The 17,994-nt window shown below is 36.7% G+C and overlaps 1 protein-coding gene across 1 annotated transcript in view; it reads right to left on the reverse strand.

The window, feature by feature from the left end:
• Positions 1-1,474: 1,474 nt before the first annotated feature.
• Positions 1,475-17,994, reverse strand: part of Iswi (nucleosome-remodeling ATPase imitation SWI) — a 473,510-nt gene continuing 456,990 nt past the window's right edge. The window contains exons 23-24 of the mRNA XM_090385082.1: positions 13,264-13,380; positions 1,475-1,862 (exon numbers count right to left, since the gene is read on the reverse strand). Coding sequence (XP_090241208.1) covers positions 1,794-1,862; positions 13,264-13,380 — 186 coding nt within the window. The 3' untranslated portion in view covers positions 1,475-1,793. The remainder of the gene's footprint in view (positions 1,863-13,263; positions 13,381-17,994) is intronic.

Below are 17,994 nucleotides of genomic sequence, written 5' to 3' on the forward strand. Positions count from 1 at the left end.
ATGCTTCAGGGTCAGAGTGGTCCACGTATCACCGAAAGCATTTTTAAGTGTAAAGAAACGATACAGGTATAGGCAGCTCAATATCCTTTTAAAAATTACAAGAACAAAAGGAAATAAATGAAATTAAATCTATATATAAAAGAATATTTTGGATTTTCATGTGCACTCTTTTTGCTTTCCGCAAGGTGGGGCTAACCACTACTGCGTCATACTACAAAGTGATTGACAGGTCTGTCTCAAAGACTTTTATATAGACAGTGCAATAAGAAGGATAGATACATTAACTTTTATGAACTCTTAATTTTTTTTTGCAGTCTTTAAATTTTATAAAATAATATTTTGAATATAAAAAAGAATATATATAAAGGAATATTTTGCTTATATATAGTACTTCTAATTTTTACAGATACGAAGATGTGCAATTTTAGCCACAACAAATAAATGAAAAAAAAATTATCCGAAATTAAGATTCCAGGAGAATTAAATACTTTATTCATCAGACCAAATTATGCTAGATAAATAAATTTTTGGTTTATACTCCAGGACGACCAAACGATCAGAGGAGTTTACAAGATACACAGAATACAAGAAACAGCACCGTATTCAGCAGTCACGGGCTTGAACCCCGGTCACTCAAGGCACGTGTACTTATGCACCCACGCGCCTGACCACTAGGCTATGGCGGCTAGATAGTTGTAATGTTTAAGAATACAACTCTGTAATACCCGAAACGCTTTATTCTCTGGAGCCTTCAGGTTTACCTCCGCATAAATTACTATTAAAGGTGTAACTGTTATGGTTTTAAGAAGCTTATTATTTTGCAATGGTACAAGACTACATAAGGTAGAAATGTTTGGTTTGTGAACACGTCACAGGTGACAGAGCTGGATCGAAAGCATATATTCCACGGATTAATATGTATTCAAAAGAAGGGGAATATAACTTCATTTTTCAACGAACACAGTTTCCTGTGAAATTGGCTTTTAGTACGACAAAAAACAACAGTCAAGGTCAAACATTATCTAAAGTTGGCTTAACATCACCATGTTTTTTGGATAGACAATTGTACATGACATTAAGTAGAGTGAAGGCAGCTAAAAACCTCTTTGTATTAACGGAAAATGAATCAAAAAAATTGGACAAGAAATGTTTATAATCAAATATATAAATGATGGTCTTGTTATTAATTTGTTTTTAGATAATAAAATAATGTAATATAATTTTTGTACATCTTTTGATTATTAGAAGGGGTGTGGGGGGGTTTTTCCACACTAAAAAAAACATAATTCAGGTTCGTGTGACACAAATCAGAGGGGAGCGAAGTGACCTCCTGACTTGTGAAATTAAAGTTTTTGCAATGACATTCTGTATGGGGGGGGGGGAGAAAATGGCTGACAATGTGCAATTATCACATGATTACAAAGTTTCATTTTTATGAAATGCTATGAGTAAAATTAAATCCTCTTAATCTAAATGACATAATATACATTTTAATATACTACAGCTCCCAGCAGTACAAAATAATTAGGTCCCAGATGACAAACTGTACATAAAATACATAAATACACAGTATGTGAGCAGATGTGTACAGATTTCATGAAGAGATTACATGAAATAAAAATTGGAAAATAGTTCTTTCTCCAAGCACACTGACAATATAGCATCCTATGCTATACAGTATGTATGTTCACATTACAAAACTACTTGAATTACAGATGAGAAATGGATAGTTTTGGATTTACCCCCCCTCCCCACATCTGTGATTTCATTATAAAGCCTATAATAAGTCACTATTATTGCTGCTTTTTCTTCTTTCTTCCTCGACCGTCAGGAGTTCCATCAGCTTTACGTTTTGGGGCTCCCTATGGAGAAACAGTAGAAAGTTAACTCATGCAAAGGAAGATGCATATATATATAGAGAAAGAGATAAGGTAAAAGCAAAATGTAAAATTTTTAATTCAAAGCTTAGATGTAACTTGTGGGTTATGCAAATTTTCCAAGATGAAAAATTGGTAAAGACCCATAACCTTGTGATCACTAAAGTGAGACTGTGTAATGTAGCAACCTAAACCATATTGGTACTTTGGCACTAGATTGGTTTTATCAATTTAATGTAAGAGTACTCTAGCCAGTGATGGTGAAACATTTCTGGCTGGCCTGCATGCCAAAAAGAGAAACAAAAATGTAACAATTTTAATATTTAAAATGTAACAATTTTAATATTTTAAAATTAGTATGTCAACATTATAAAAAGTAAAATGGTAACAATACTTGAAAGTTTCTAGTGAGAACTCTGTTGACATATAATTTTGTGCATCATTATGCTTACAGTTTTTATTGCTGGATAGGCCATAAAACACATTTTCATATAAACTGGATTTTCCTTTTTATGTATTTCTATGGACAACACAACCCAAGGATTGGGAGCATGTCCTCTTTGATTGTCCACTTCATAGTTAACTTCATCAGCCTCTTATCTCTTGGACTTCATTTTCTCCTGCTTGCAAGATATTTACCCACTGTAAACAGATTACACTTTCTAGATACTCTAGTGATTCATCTACTCCAGCTTCCTTCTTCTCTGAGTCCCAGCTGAAGAAATTACCCAGACTACAACTCAATACTGCCATCTACTGCCGAGCGACAACTCTGTGCTGAATTCTACTGCATCCTTTCTGGACCTCCATTATCATTGCTGGCATAGACTCACTTGTGTACAATTGCTCCTCATATTTTGATTTTATAATCTTGTCATTTCATTTTTGTCTATCCTATCAGGTGTGTGCTAAAGTGAGGGAGTTTTCTGGCTTCAGGTTTCCAGAGCAGGATTATGGTTTTTTGACGTTAAAAACGTTTTTACCACCGTTATTTGGAAAAAAGTACGTTACCTAGAAATCGTCACGAAACCTGATGCACATGCATTGTACTTGTTGCTGTAGTGACACAACAAGAACAACGCATGCGCCCAAGAAAACCGAATTGTCTACAATAAGTGCAGTGACACAACAAGTATAATTGAGCAGGGACGTGCTACATTATACCATTATATCAGCATAATGATTAAAATGCGAGTGACTGTGCCAAAATCTACAGCCCAGCGTTTGAAGAAATATCGTAAAAGAAAGAAAGGGAAGTTGGACAGAAATGTGAATCCAGATGAAATTCAGCAAGAGTGTTTCGTCATGCCTGTGAGTTCTCAAACTGCACCCAAAAAAACTCAAGCTGAAATAATGAAGGAATACTGTGAATGGAAGAAAAGGAAATTCAAACTATTCCAAATAATAATGAAATTCAACCATAGCAAAATTAGAAATGGCTAATAATGAGATTCCTGATTACACATCCCTATAGTGTCTACACAAGCTGACAGTGAGTTTGAAAAACTAGTGTACAAAAACCCATTTGGATTTAGTTGTAATGTTTGTGATCGTTTATGGTTTCAATTAGATTTTAAACCATTTCCAACAACTTCATATGAATTACTTTAAAATGAATTTCATTTACAAGAAGTGAGTACTTTCACAATGTGTAATAATACATGTCATACTTCATTAAAAGAGGATGGATACCAACTATGGCCATGTCAAATGGATTTATACTCATTTGCCTCCGCTGGATGTTGTAACTGAGTGTTTGATATCACCATGATTACCCTTTATGCAAATTCGTCGTTTACATTATGAACATGGACAATATGGGATCATTGGTTGTTGTTTGTTATTTGGTTTTTAGGAGCATTAGCAACTAAGGCCATATTGCTCTGGGGATATGCGGTGGTCATTCCCCGACCTTTCCGCATCCTCCGTATTTGGTGGTGACGGGCTCGAACCCCGGTCTAATCAAGAAGCGTGTGCTACGCACTGCTGCTCCTTCCCACCTGGCTACGGAGGCGCCCTGGGATCATTGGACAAATAAATGTACCAGCTAACGTAAATACTATGGTTCATCAATTACCTAAGAATTAGATGAAGATTATGCCATTAATGTACATATAAAACAAAGACTCATACATAAATCATCATACCTACAAGGATATGTCAGAAGAAAATAGTGAAAATATGGTTACAGTATTTGATAAATTCTACGGCATAAAAGCGAGTGACGATTTCTTGGGGATAAATGATGATGAACTATTGTTAATTCAGCAACAAACATTATTATAGTCTGAAGATATTTATGTATAGCACCGGGTTAGAAATCATCAACAAGTTTCATATTTGATATACATGCAGAAGAACTTTCTTTTCCAGCTATATATTTGGGACATGCAAGAAAATTTAAAAATGGATTGAAAATTACTCCCTTTATGATGGCATTGAGTGAAATTCGTAGATCTGATCATCCTGGAGTAACTCCCCCAACATTTGCTATATATGACAATGAAAATTATGCAAATGCATACTGCAGAAAATTTGCAAATTGCGTTTAAATCAGTAGGAATAACAGCTAATATTACTCGTTCTAAATTGGAATCGAAAGAATTTATAAACAAGTTATTAGAGATTGCTCCAGAATTATGGCATTCACTAAAATTTCATGAATTAGTACAAGCTGTTCGACAGTCCGATAGTACATTTTCTAAAATTCTTACAAAAATGGAGAAGTGTTATTACCAAAGATGCTACTAATTTATGTCCGCAAGGGATTCAAAATAAAATTCATAAAATGTCAGTGACTGAAACTACAGAACTTCCATATATTCTACCATTGAAAGGAAACTGTACATCATTACTACAAATAGAGATGTGGTCGATGGATTGGTAAACGGTGCAAACAGTACTTTAGTATATTTTGAATCTGAGGATGAAGAAACAGTTAAACGAATATGGATGAAATTTCCTGAGTCAAAAACAGGGCATAACCTTCAATCTCATTATAAAAAATATGTGAAAGATAAACATTTACCTAGTCAATCCATACCTATTATAAAATGATCAACTATGATTCCATTCAACAACAACAATAGAAAATTAACATGTAGACATATACAATTTCCTTTAGTATGTGCTTGTGCTTTGACTATACATAAATCTCAAGGAGGGACCTTCGACAACGTTGTATACAATTATGAGAAAGATCAACAGCAACTTGTTTACGTGGCATTATCTCAAGTGACCTCATTGCAAGGTTTATATATTACAAATCCCCACGACGATTTCACATTTCACCACGGCAAAGCTACTAGTAGTAGTAGTGGCACTTGATGCAAGAAAGCAAGTGTAGGAGCTTATGCAGCATCAGCCAAAAAAAAAAAAAAAAAAAAAAAATCACACCATACCCTCCAAATGCCTGTCCAGTTCCTCCTTAAATTTATTTAACCTATCAACTTCCACAACGACAGATGGAAGTTTGTTCCAGCAATTAACCACCCGCTGGCTAAAGGCAAATTTCCGCACATCTATTCTACATCTATCCTTTCTTAATTTGAACTTATGTCCCCGTAGGTTCGTATTCTGAACAAGTGGGAGGATCCCATCAGAATTCAGCGTGCTCAACCCATTCAAGGCCTTATAGACCTCAATCAGATCACCGCGCAGGTGCCTAGTCTCCAGCCACTGCAATTTGCAGAACTTAAGCCTCTCTTGGTAAGAGGATCCCTTCATTCCCCTCACCAATCGTGTTGCTCTTCTCTGTACACGCTCAAGCAAATCTACATCCTTCCTAAAATGAGGCCTCCAGACCTGTACGCAGTACTCAAGGCGTGGCCTGACCATTGCCTTATACAGAGGGACAATCACCTCCTTTTCCCTGCTAGCAAAATTCCTATATATCATTGACAAAACCCCATGCCCTGCCCTAGCAGCCTGTCTGCATTGCTCAGAAAACTTCATATCTGACTGCACAATTATTCCCAGGTCTTTTTCATTTTCTACCACCTTAAGTGTAGTACCACACAGTTAGTACGTTTCTCTGGGGTTACTTCTACCCATATGCAGTACTTTGCATTTGTCAAGGTTAAACTTCAGTTGCCACTTCTTAGCCCATCTGCCCAAATTATCTAGATCCTGTTGCAGTAGCACACTGCCATGACTGTCATTAACAACCCTGCCAACCTTCGTGTCATCTGCAAACTTCGACATTAAGCCTGATATACCTTCATCAATATCATTGATAAATATATAAAACAACAGTGGACCCAACACCGAACCCTGTGGGACTCAACTAATAACATTAGTCCACGAAGAGCAGCACCCATTGATTACCACCCTCTGTCTTCTCCCACTTAACCATCCTTTTATCCATTGTAGCAACTTACCCTTAATACCATTCTGCTCCAATTTGTACAGTAGTCTTCCATGTGCAACAGTGTCAAAAGCTTTCCTGAAATCCAAGTATATGATATCAAAATTATTTTTTGCATCCAGTTCCTTTGTGACCACATCATAATAACCAATCAAATTTGTCAGACAAGACTTTCCCTTAACAAACCCATGCTGTGTCTGAATTATTGCTGCAGTCTTGTCTAGATGATCCTGCAATGCATCTTTAACCAGTGACTCCATTATTTTACCCGGAACAGAAGTTAAACTAACTGGTCTGTAATTACTCGTGTCACCCTTCGAACCTCCTTTGTGAATTGGGGATACATTTGCACATCTCCAGTCCGTGGGAACCTCCCCTGAATCCAAGGATGCTCTCATAATTATGGCTAAGGGTTTGCTTAGTTGCTTTGCCGCCTCCTTTAATATAACTGGATAGATCCCATCCACCCCAGGTGCCTTTCTTATGTTTAACTTCAACAATTTCTCCTCCACTTTGCTCTCAGTTATTACAAAATCATTAAGCACACTGCTACAATTTGATAACCTTCTTCCATTTTCAAACTGTAATAATTCCTCACGTGTGAATGTAGATGCAAAATACTCATTCAGTTTGTTTGCTATCTGAGCAGGATCATCAACAGTCGAACCATCGATGTCAAGTGGACCAATCATATTCATCCCCTTCCTTTTAGAGTTTATATAAGTAAAGAAATCCTTGCTGTTTTTCTTAGCATCTTTTGCCAAAGATTTCTCGTAATCCGCCTTTGCCTGCCGAACCTCCTTTGTGACCTGATTACAGACTAGCTTATATCTGCTACAGGCTTCTGCGTCGCCTGATAATTTATATGCATCCCATGCATTTTTCTTCTCTGTCACGAGTCTCATTAGTTCATTTGATAACCATTTAGGCCTAAACCTTGAACAATATTTCTTCATCGGTATGAAAAGTCTAGTAGCTTCCACGATTAATTCCTTGAATGCTTCCCACTTAGAATTTACTGTTGGTAACATCGTCAGTTGATCCCACTGTACAGAATTTAAAAACTGTCGGAGAGCACTGTACTCGCCTTTACGGAAGCAAAAACCCTTTCCTTTACCCCTGATGGTAAATAAATCTTTAAGTAAATCCCACATCAGTACACTGTGATCACTGCCACCTAGTGGTTCCTTTATCTGTAAATTAATACACGAATGATCACTGCTGATAACCAGATCAAGAGTATTACTTTCTCTGGTTGCCTCTCGAACATGCTGCTGCAGAAAACAATCATCCAATAAATCCACAAAAGTCTGACTAGTGTGTGAGTGACCAACCCACAAGTTCCAGTCAATATCTGGGAAGTTAAAATCCCCCATTATAAGACATTCTGATTTACTGGCCCACTCTATTTCTCTGTACAATTGTTCATTGTACTCATTCGAGTCATTAGGCCTATAACACACTCCTACTCTTATTTTTGCTTTTGCAGTGCTTATGTCACACCAAACTGACTCAACAGTGCACTGTCCATCTATATCAACTGGATGCACTTCTTTTGAATATAGAACTTCATGCCGAACTGCAAGATTTCATACAAGTGGTATATCTATATTGTCAAGAAATGTACAAAGTTTATGGGCCCATTTTCGAGATATCGAAACGGACACAATCTTACAGCAATCCAAAATATTGGCATTAAGTGAAACCTGGTTGGATAATGATGAACATATATTATTTAAACCATTCCAATGTGTGACTCAATTTAAAAGGTCGGATGTTCGTAATATAATAGCAGCAATGCAACAGCAGTATCAAGTGAAATTGGAGACATTTGTGGATCTTTGTACAAATTTCAAGTGAATCTAATTTCATCTTTGCCATATACATCAACTCCAAGGATGTCGTTAGATATTATTCAAAAATTCATAAACAAGAATTTGATGCCGTAAAGGTGCAAAATTATTGGAAGAGCCACTGGATCTTATACCTATAGTTCTCGCTGGCGATTTAAATCTAGAATTAAATTCCGAGGCTGGAAAGAAGCTTTGTGAATTTATGAAAGATGTCTTCAATTTAGATATTAAGTCAAATACTTTAGTAAATACTAATGGAACGACAATCGATGGAGTACTCACTCAGGAATTAAAATCATTTGAGTGTCAAAATTATATATCTTATTTCAGTTACCACAGACCAATAATTTTAGTGTTATTATAATATATTTTATACGAATTATTTAATTGTACACTAGTACAATGAAAAATTCCATTCATTGTACTGAAATTATTTTTCCAATAAAAGTAATGCAGCAATACTTATTTTTATTTATTTTACTGTACCAGTTTCACATAATGAGTTCCTGCGTAAAGACGTTTTAACGGCTGCCACTGTGACATTATCAGTCTCAGAGAAGAGTGGCAGCAACTCATTATGTACCTGGTACATAATTTTTTATTTGAGTTATCCCAAGCTCTCTTTAGGCATTCGGTATGAGATTGTAAAGGTGGGCTAGTACATACATAATTGTGGTCTATCACCTCCTCACAGTGTAGGCAAATACAGGGAAGGCTTTCCATGTGATCACCTTCCTGGTGACCAAATGGCCAGAAACAACTAAACACTTACACTGCACAAACACAATATTATATATCTCTCTGGCCATTTACAGAGTTTTGTATCATCATAGTGTTCCATAGCAGAGTTGAACTAAAGTTCTGGAACTGCCCTACAAAAGATGCTATACATGTAGTGTAGTAATGGCAAATGATGCAAGAGAGTAACTTATATAGCATGTCAAAAAAAAAAAAAAAAACAACCCCAGAGTTCACCCATCCATATCCTCAAAGAATTTGTCTAGTTCTCCCTTGAATTCATTCAATCCATCCACTTCAGATATAAGCCTGTTCCAACAACCAACCAACCACTGGCTGAAGACAAACATCTGCACATCTATCCTGCAACCATCCTTCCTCAACTTCTCAACTTGAATTTATGCCCTCTCATGTGTGTAGTCTCAGCAAGTAGAAGAATATCATTAACCTTCAGCTTACTCAATCCATTCACAGCTTTAAACACCTCAGATCTCCCCGCAGGTGCCTGGCCTCAAGATGCTGCAATTTGCAGAACTGAAGCCTTTCTAGGTAAGAGAGCCCTTTTTTTCCCTTCACCAATCTGGATGCCCTTCTCTGCACCCATTCCAGCAGGTCTACATCCTTCCTAAACTGAGGCCTCGAGACCTGTATATAGTACTCAAGATGCGGCCTAACCATGGCCTTACACAATGGGATAATCACCTTCTTATCCCTGCAAGAAAAATTCCTGTATATCATTGACAAAACCTCATGAGCTGTTTTGGCAGCACGTCTACACTGCTTAGAGAATTTCATGTCTGACTGCACAGTTTGCCCCAGGTCTTTCTCATTCTCCACAACCCCAAGTATAGTACTTTACATTTGTCAATGTTAAACTTTAACTGCCATTCCTCAGCCCATCGACCCAACTGTCCTAGATTTTGTTGCAGAAGCTTACCCCGATGACTGTCATTAACCACCCTGCCAACCTTTGTATCATCTACAAACTTAGATATTAAACCTGACATAATTTCAATATCATTTGATAAATATTGAAAATAACAATTGACCCAGCACTGAGCCCTGGGGATCTCCACTAACATTAGTTCCACGAATAGGAGTGTCCATTGATAACCACTCTCTGTCTTCTTCCACTTAACCATCTTTTTATCCATAGCAGTAACTTGCTCTTAATGGCACATAGTTCCAATTTGTACAGCAGTCTTTTATGTAAAACAGTATCAAAAGTCTTCATGAAATCCAAGCATACGATGTGAAAATTTTGTTTTCATCCAGTTCTTTGGTCACTGCATCTTAGTAACCTATCAGATTGGTTAGACAAGACTGCCCCTTGAAAAATCCATGCTGGGAATGCAATATAATTGCATGCCTGTCAAAACAGTCCTGCATTACTCCTTTAACCAGTGATTCCATTATTTTGCCTGGAACAGATGTTAACAGGTCTATAATTACTCAAGTCGCCTTTTTATCTCCCTTTATGAATTGGAGATTTATTTGAAATTTTTCCATAGGGACCTCCACTGAATCCAAGGATGCTCTCATAATTTCGTTAGTGCGATAAACTTCTGGCATCCCCTTCGCTGTGTGTGTGTGTGTGTGTGTGTGTGTGTGTGTGTGTGTGTGTGTGTGTGTGTGTGTGTGTGTGTGTGTGTGTGTGTGTGTGTGTGTGCACGCGCGCTACTCATGATATCTGTTCTATTGGTTTTGCCATAACTAAGCTACAGAGAAAGCTTGGTAAAATGATATAAAACCAAAAGTTGTGAATAAAACTTGAAATTCCTCTTAGATTAAGATTAGCTATTATATAGACGAGTACAAAATTCTGTAGAGAATTAAATTCTGGATATAGTTTGGAAGCCAGGGGGCCCTACGAGCTTAGGAATAAAAACAGTAAATTTAAAATGTAATTTACAAGCCATAACTGAATCCAAGTTTATCCCTTGCTTAATAAGAATGAAAACATATGCATTTCTGAAAAGAAGCACTTTCCAGGAATTCATTTTTTTATTATAATGTAATTTTATTTTTATAAGCACTTTAGATCAGTTTAAGTTTAGACCAACAAATGTAAAAAATATTTAATATTTGTTATGTACATATTCTATTTTATTAAATACAGCAATAACTCATCAATCAAGAATAACAAATATTAAATAATAGACAGGGTAGGAAGTGTTATACTGTTAGTTAAGAAACATAAAATCTAAGGCAGTACATCCAGTTGATATGGGTCGACAGTGAAATGTTGAGTCAGTTTGGTGTAACATAAGCACTGGGAAAGGTAAAATGAGAGTAGGAGTGTGTTATAGGCCTAATGACTCGGATGAATACAATGAACAATTGTACAGAGAAATAGAGTGGGCCAGTAAATCAGAATGTCTTGTAATGAGAGATTTTAACTTTCCAAATATTGAGTGGAACTTGTGCGGTCATTCGCACATTAGCAATTTTTTTTGTGGATTTATTGGATGATTGTTTTCTGCAGCAGCATATTTGAGAGGCAACCAGAGAGTGTAATACTCTTGATCTGGTTATCACCAGTGATTATTCATGCATTAAGAATTTGCAGATAAAGGAACCACTAGGTGGCAGTGATCACAGTGTACTCATGTGGGAATTCTTAAAGATATAATTACCATCAGGGTTAAAGGGAAGGGTTTTTGCTTCCTTAAAGGAGACTAAAGTGGTCTCAGACAGTTTTTAAATTCTGTACAGTGGGACCAACTGATGATGTTACCAACAGCAAATTCTAAGTGGGAAGCATTCAAGAAACTAATCGTGGAAGATACTAGGCTTTTCATACCGATTAAGAAATACTGTTCGAGGTTTAGGAATAAATGGATGCCAGATGAACTAATGAGACTCGTAACAGAGAAGAAAAATGCATGGGATGGATTTAAGCTAGTCTGTAATTAAGTCACAAAGGAGTAGGCAAGCAAAGGCAGATTACGAGAAATCTTTGGCAAAGGATGCTAAGGAAAAGAGCAAGGACTTCTTTACTTATATAAACTCTAAAAGGAGGGGGATGAACAGATTGGTCCACTTGATATTGATGGTTCGACTGTTGATGATCCTGCTTAGATAGCTGATAATCAATAAATATTTTGCATCTACATTCACACACGAGTTATTAAGGGAGGAAAATGCCAGAAGTTTATCAAACTGTAAAAGGGTGTTTAGCCATTTTGCAATAACTGAGAGCTAAGTGGAGAATCTTGAAATTGAACATAAAAAAGGCACCCGGCGTGAATGGGATCTATTCAGTTATATTAAAGGAGGCAGCAAATTAAGTAAGCAAACCCTTATCCATAATTATGAGAGCTTCCTTGGACTCAGGGGAGGCACCCCATGGACTGGAGATGTGCAAATGTAACCCCAATTCACAAAGGATGATCAAAGGGTGACACAAGTAATTACAGACCTGTTAGTTTAACTGCTGTTCCAGGGAAATTAATGGAGGCACTGGTTAAATAAGCATTGCAGGATCATCTAGACAAGACTGCAGTAATAATGCAGACACAGAATGGGTTTGTTAAGGGAAAGTCTTGTATGACAAATCTGATTGGTATTATGATGTGGTTACAAAGGAACTGGATGCAAGAAATAATTTTGATATCATACACTTGGATTTCAGGAAAGCTTTTGACACTGTTGAGCATGGAAGACTACTGTACAAATTGGAGCAGAATAGTATTAAGGTAAGTTGCTACAATGGATAAAAGGGTGGCTGAGTGGGAGAAGACAGAGAGTGGTAATCAATGGACTCTGTTCTTCGTGGATTAATGTTATTAGTGGAGTCCCCCAGGGTTAGGTGTTGGTCCCACTGTTGTTTTGTATATTTATCAATGATACTGATAAATATCAGGCTTAAAGTCCAAGTTTGTAGATGATACAAAGGTTGCAGCGTTTTTAATGATAGTAATTGCAGTGTGCTAATGCAACAGGATCTAGAAAATTTGGGCAGATGGGCTGAAAAGTGGCAACTGAAGTTTAACATTGACAAATGCAAAGTACTGTATATGGGTAGTGGTAACCCATGAGAAACGTACCAACTGTGTGGTACTGCACTCAGGGCGGTGGAGAATGAAAAAGACCTGGGGGTAATTGTGCAGTCAGATACAAAGTCCTCTGAGCAATGCAGACAGGCAGCCAGAGTAGGTCATGGAGTCTTGTCAATGATATACAGGAATTTTGCAAATAGGGATAAGGAGGTGATTATCCCTTTGTATAAGGCAATGGCAGGACACACCTTGACACCAGTTTTCCGACCTCGATAGCATCAGCAAATATTCTTGCACCCTTTTTCTATTTAAGTGTATCTTATCCCTGTAGAAGCAATCTCTCCTCTTAGGAAGCATAGACCACACTGAAAAAAATTTCTACTCCATGAATAATAGCAGTTACAACAAAAAGATATAAAACACACTACCTTAGGTTGACCAGGCTTTGGGCCTCGCTTCTTCCTTTCAGCCTTTTCTTTCTCTTCTAATTCTTGATTTTCTCTCTCTATTAAAGTGATTAATGTGTTGCAACGGCGCTGCAGTTCCTGTATATAAAAATGTGTATATATATATATATATATATATAAATAAAAAAAACCCACATGAATTTTTGTAAAAAAATTTCGAATAATGCCAATGTTACTTGGCATTATTCAATTGTCCTTATTCTAAGTTTGTTAGTACTGAAATGGAACAACAGCATAAGAAAGCAAAGTTTATATAGAATCTATTGTTAAAAAAAAATTCTTTCCCTCACATTTTCTAATAGGTCTTTAAATCTACATATGCTTATCAGCTCTGCAGGCTAAGTAGTGACCTTTCAACAGCAGTTGACTAAAGGGAAATTTTCATTCCTCCCATTCTACAATTAGCTCTCGTTTAATATACAGACAACCCCTTTATAACACAGTACTTCTACAACACGGTTTCGCTCTAACATGATTGATAAATTACGGCAATTCCCCCACAACATGGTATTTTTGAGTGGTGAAAACCCTGTTGAATGTTTGGAATAATTTCTTTATTGTGAATTAAATTACAGCCCTAAATTATGCTAAGGAACTGTGGCATAATTTGGGTAACAGCTGATTTATTTAAAGAATGATTTCCAAATTGTTTTGTGCCAGCTATGGAAAACTATTTAAAGCGGAAAAAATCTAGATTTCAAAGTTTTATTACTAGTGGATAACACACCAGGCCATCCAAAGATTTAAGTCATCCAAAATATTAAAGTAACGTTCTTACTATCTAATACAACTTTAATTCAGCCATTAGATCAAGGCATTATATCTACTTATAAAAAAAACATTACAATGGATTTTGGAAAAAATTGATTCCGAACATTTTTCAATTGTGGACTACTGTATCAGAATCATAGCTTTATCGCTCAAAGAAATAAAACCATCAGCATTACATGTGTGTTAGAAAAATGTATGGCCAGAGTCAGTTCATTCAGGAAATATGGTGGAACCGGCAGAAAATAGTAGAATCTATTTTCTACCGGTAGAAAATCTATTGCAATAGTAGAACTTGCTGAGTCGGTAGGAGGAGAAAGTTTTGATGATATCACTACAGAAGACATTCACGAATTACTGGTAGAAAAAGAGGCTGGCAAGGCGTATTTGGTGGAAATAGAATCAGAGGTAAACCAAATCAATTCAGATGATAGCACAGATAAAAATTTGAAGTTCCAAATTTTACACTAAAAAGCATACATAAACTTCACCGAGCTATGAGAATCTTATTTTTTGAATGCAGATCCTTTGACTGAAAGGAACACAAAGTTCAAAAGGGAGCTTCAAAAATACTTAGCTCCATTCCATGCAATTTACAAAGATCTATCAAGTAAAAGCAAATAATCCCAGAATACTGATATTTTAAAGAGAGCAGAAAAGATACAAGAAATCTAGATGCTGCAGAAGAAAGTTCAAAAGGTGAATATACTGTGCAATGAAAAGGAAGAAAATTAAAATGAACGCACATCACATCTGACATATATGTATCACAGTTTGTAAGGCGTTTGTCACTTATTACTATTTTTAATAAAAATTAAGTTTCCGATAGTTATAAAAATATGTATTTTTGTTAGCTTTTGGAACGTAACTCCCCTTTTCGTACTGGTTCTTAGTCCCGCATGACATGGTTTCGCACTACAAGATTTTGTAGGAACCTAATTACCGTGTTATACGAGGGTTACCTGTATATGCTCTTGTTTGTATCAGTGTAAAAAAATAACATAATTCCCTTAACTTTTCTCAAACTCTTTAAAGCTGTTAATAAGTCAAATCAGATCCCCATGCACACGCTTAGTTTCAAAGGAAGCTTTACAGAAATGGAGTCTCTTTGTATAAGAATATTTCTTTGCATCTACAACTAGTCTTGCTGCCCTTTTTTTACCCTTTCAAGTCAGGTTCTTCCCTGAAATGAGATTTCCAGATCTATAAATGGTATTTGTGATATGGTCTGATCGTTGATTTGTACAGGATAATTATTTCTTCATCTATATTGGAAAAATTCCTGTGTGTATAAATAAATTAAAATTAAAATAAATGAAACAAATGTCAGTAGCATAGCAAATAGCTCTTTAAGCAGCCACTAATGTTTGCTCCATTAATTTTATTTCTATTCCACTAATGTTTGCTCCACTAATTTTATTTCTATTCTATTTTTCCATCTTCTTGTCTTTTTGGTTAAAGTTTTCAATGCCTTCTTGTTAAAGATTTCTGAGGGGAGCTGTTTGGAGATGATGGCATTTGGCAGGACTACAGCTATACAACTTTACTGCCAGTCCTTGATCCATCTGTATACAGAGTGGAGTGTAGAGTGTTTTTATTGTCAAAAGGCACCAGGGTCTTCCGCAATCTCCGTGTAGGTGTGAGTGTGAGTCCATTGTGGGTGTGAAACAGAACACTGTCAATGCCTGAAGTTTAAAAGTGTATGGATTTTGTACATGTCATGTATCGTTGTTCCTCTGGTCATTTAGCTGCTGGGCCCCTAATGGGACCCAACATTGTCCACACTCCGCCTTGTGGAGGCAGGTACACCACTATTATAGTAATTTTCTCCGGCAGGTCCTGCCACCTAATTTCTTGAGATTTCAGTGGCTAGGACCTAAAAAAAAAAAAAAAAAAACCCATTATAGATGAGGGGTACTATCTCAGCCAAAAGGAGTACTATTTATGCGAATAGATGTTATAAAGTTTTTGGGTGTAGGGCTCAAGCAATTTAACAATGGTTTGGACCCTAGTAATTGTAAGTTAGAGAGAGAGGGGTGGGGAGACTGAAGACTAGGGGGAAAACAGATAGAAGAATAGGGACAATAGGGTAGGCAGGGAGGAGAGGAGACAGAGACCTGTCTCCTCCCTCCCCTGCCCGGGGATGGGGTTTTAAAGAGAACCGGGTTAGAGTACCCAGTTCAGATCGCCAATGGTGTGTCGGCAGCAAAGCTGCAGAATGTCTTCATTGGCAAAGTAGTATCAAATCCGGTAGGATGGTCAAGCTGCCCATCCCGCTCTGGGGATGGGATATGTTAGTTGGCAGTGGGTGGGGAGAGACACACATTTACTTCATTCATAATCTGCATTCTCACTCTACTTGCATTCTACTTTTTTTTCAAGTTTCATATACAGTCGATTCCGGTTATTTGGAACACATCGGGACTAGTGCATTTTGGCCTGATTAAGCGGCTGCCCCAATTATCCGAAGTTTCACGTAAATAGTTAAAAATACAATGTACTCCCCCTTTACAATTTGTTCACTGTACAATCAAATCACGTTATGACGAACTCACCATAGTAAAGAACCGTTCACTATATGATGTGCAGTAAGCGCCGGTCATTGTGATCACATTTTTGAATTGAATTTTAATTCTATTAAACAGCGATTCTAATTAGCGAAAGTAGGAGGAATGTTATCCACAGGCTATAAAAACAAAGATATATTAAGCACAAATTTACCCTTTATTACCTTACCAATTAAAAAATTAAATGATACATGAAAATCGGAATAATTAATATGTACATATGAACTAGTTGGCATTTCTGTTCACTGATATTTGTGGGTAGGGGTTAAAATTTAAAACAGTAAAAAGATAAGCAATCAATAACAAAGAACACGGCACACACAAATTGTAAGTAACACGTAAGTGAGAATGGAGTAACGAGACTGGAGTAACTAATTTAAAAATAGTAATGAAGAGAAGATCTGAAAATTAATTTTTTTATATGATTGAAGATTTCATGGAAGTGTAAACACATTTCACCATAATAACCCACAGAATTCCAGCTGTCGGTATTATCGCAAATTCAGTAAGATCGAGTTTACTGTCCGTTTATGATAGATTTCACTAACAGAAAAGCCCAATAAACAGGTGACTGCTAATTGTTTTTATTGTTTTTATGGTTGTGACCTCCAGAATTTCGACCGAACCACATGGTACCATCGGAGACATTGTAGGGTAAACTCCAGTGCCATGGTCTCCTGCCCCAATTAAGCGAAGTAGACCCTGGCTATTTTCTCGATTGGTTTCTGTTTTTTTAAGATTTGCACCAAATAAACGGCTGCCCCGATTAACCGGTGGCCCAAATAACCGGAATCCACTGTACACACACACACACACACACTTTTTTCCCTTCTTGTTTCCCACTTACACTCATTCATCTTTACTTACACTCATTCATCTTTTCCTCACACATCGGGGGGGGGGGGGATGCAATGACGTGTAATGTAAATTTAAATACTAATTAAAACTAGGATTTGTGTGTACTTAACTGTAAAATTTATGGTTTGTGTTCTTTTTCTCACACAATTACACTTTCATTTCATTTATTCAACTCTTGCTTTATGCAATGCACTCCCTGGGCATCTCAACTTACTGCTATTCTTCAGTTGTGGTACAGGCCTAGCCGCAAGATTTTTGCAGGCCAGGGGAGAATGCAGTGATAGTGTTTGTGTTGTTAGTAAATATAAAGTAGTGTAAGTTATTTTTAACTTTGTATTCTTTCGGCCAATTACATTTGCTCTTCCACTCATTCCCATTCACTCTCTCTTTCCCTCATGCCAAGTCACTCTTTCTTTCACCAAAACTGCCATTTATTCCCTTTTACCATAATTCCTAGTTCACTCAGTGCCCAGCCTGTTCAATCTATCTTTCATTCTCA

Source organism: Mastigoproctus giganteus, chromosome 11 (genome assembly GCF_048544385.1).
Source record: "Mastigoproctus giganteus isolate SK-2022 chromosome 11, ASM4854438v1, whole genome shotgun sequence".
In the NCBI taxonomy this organism is placed as follows: Eukaryota; Metazoa; Arthropoda; class Arachnida; order Uropygi; family Thelyphonidae; genus Mastigoproctus; species Mastigoproctus giganteus.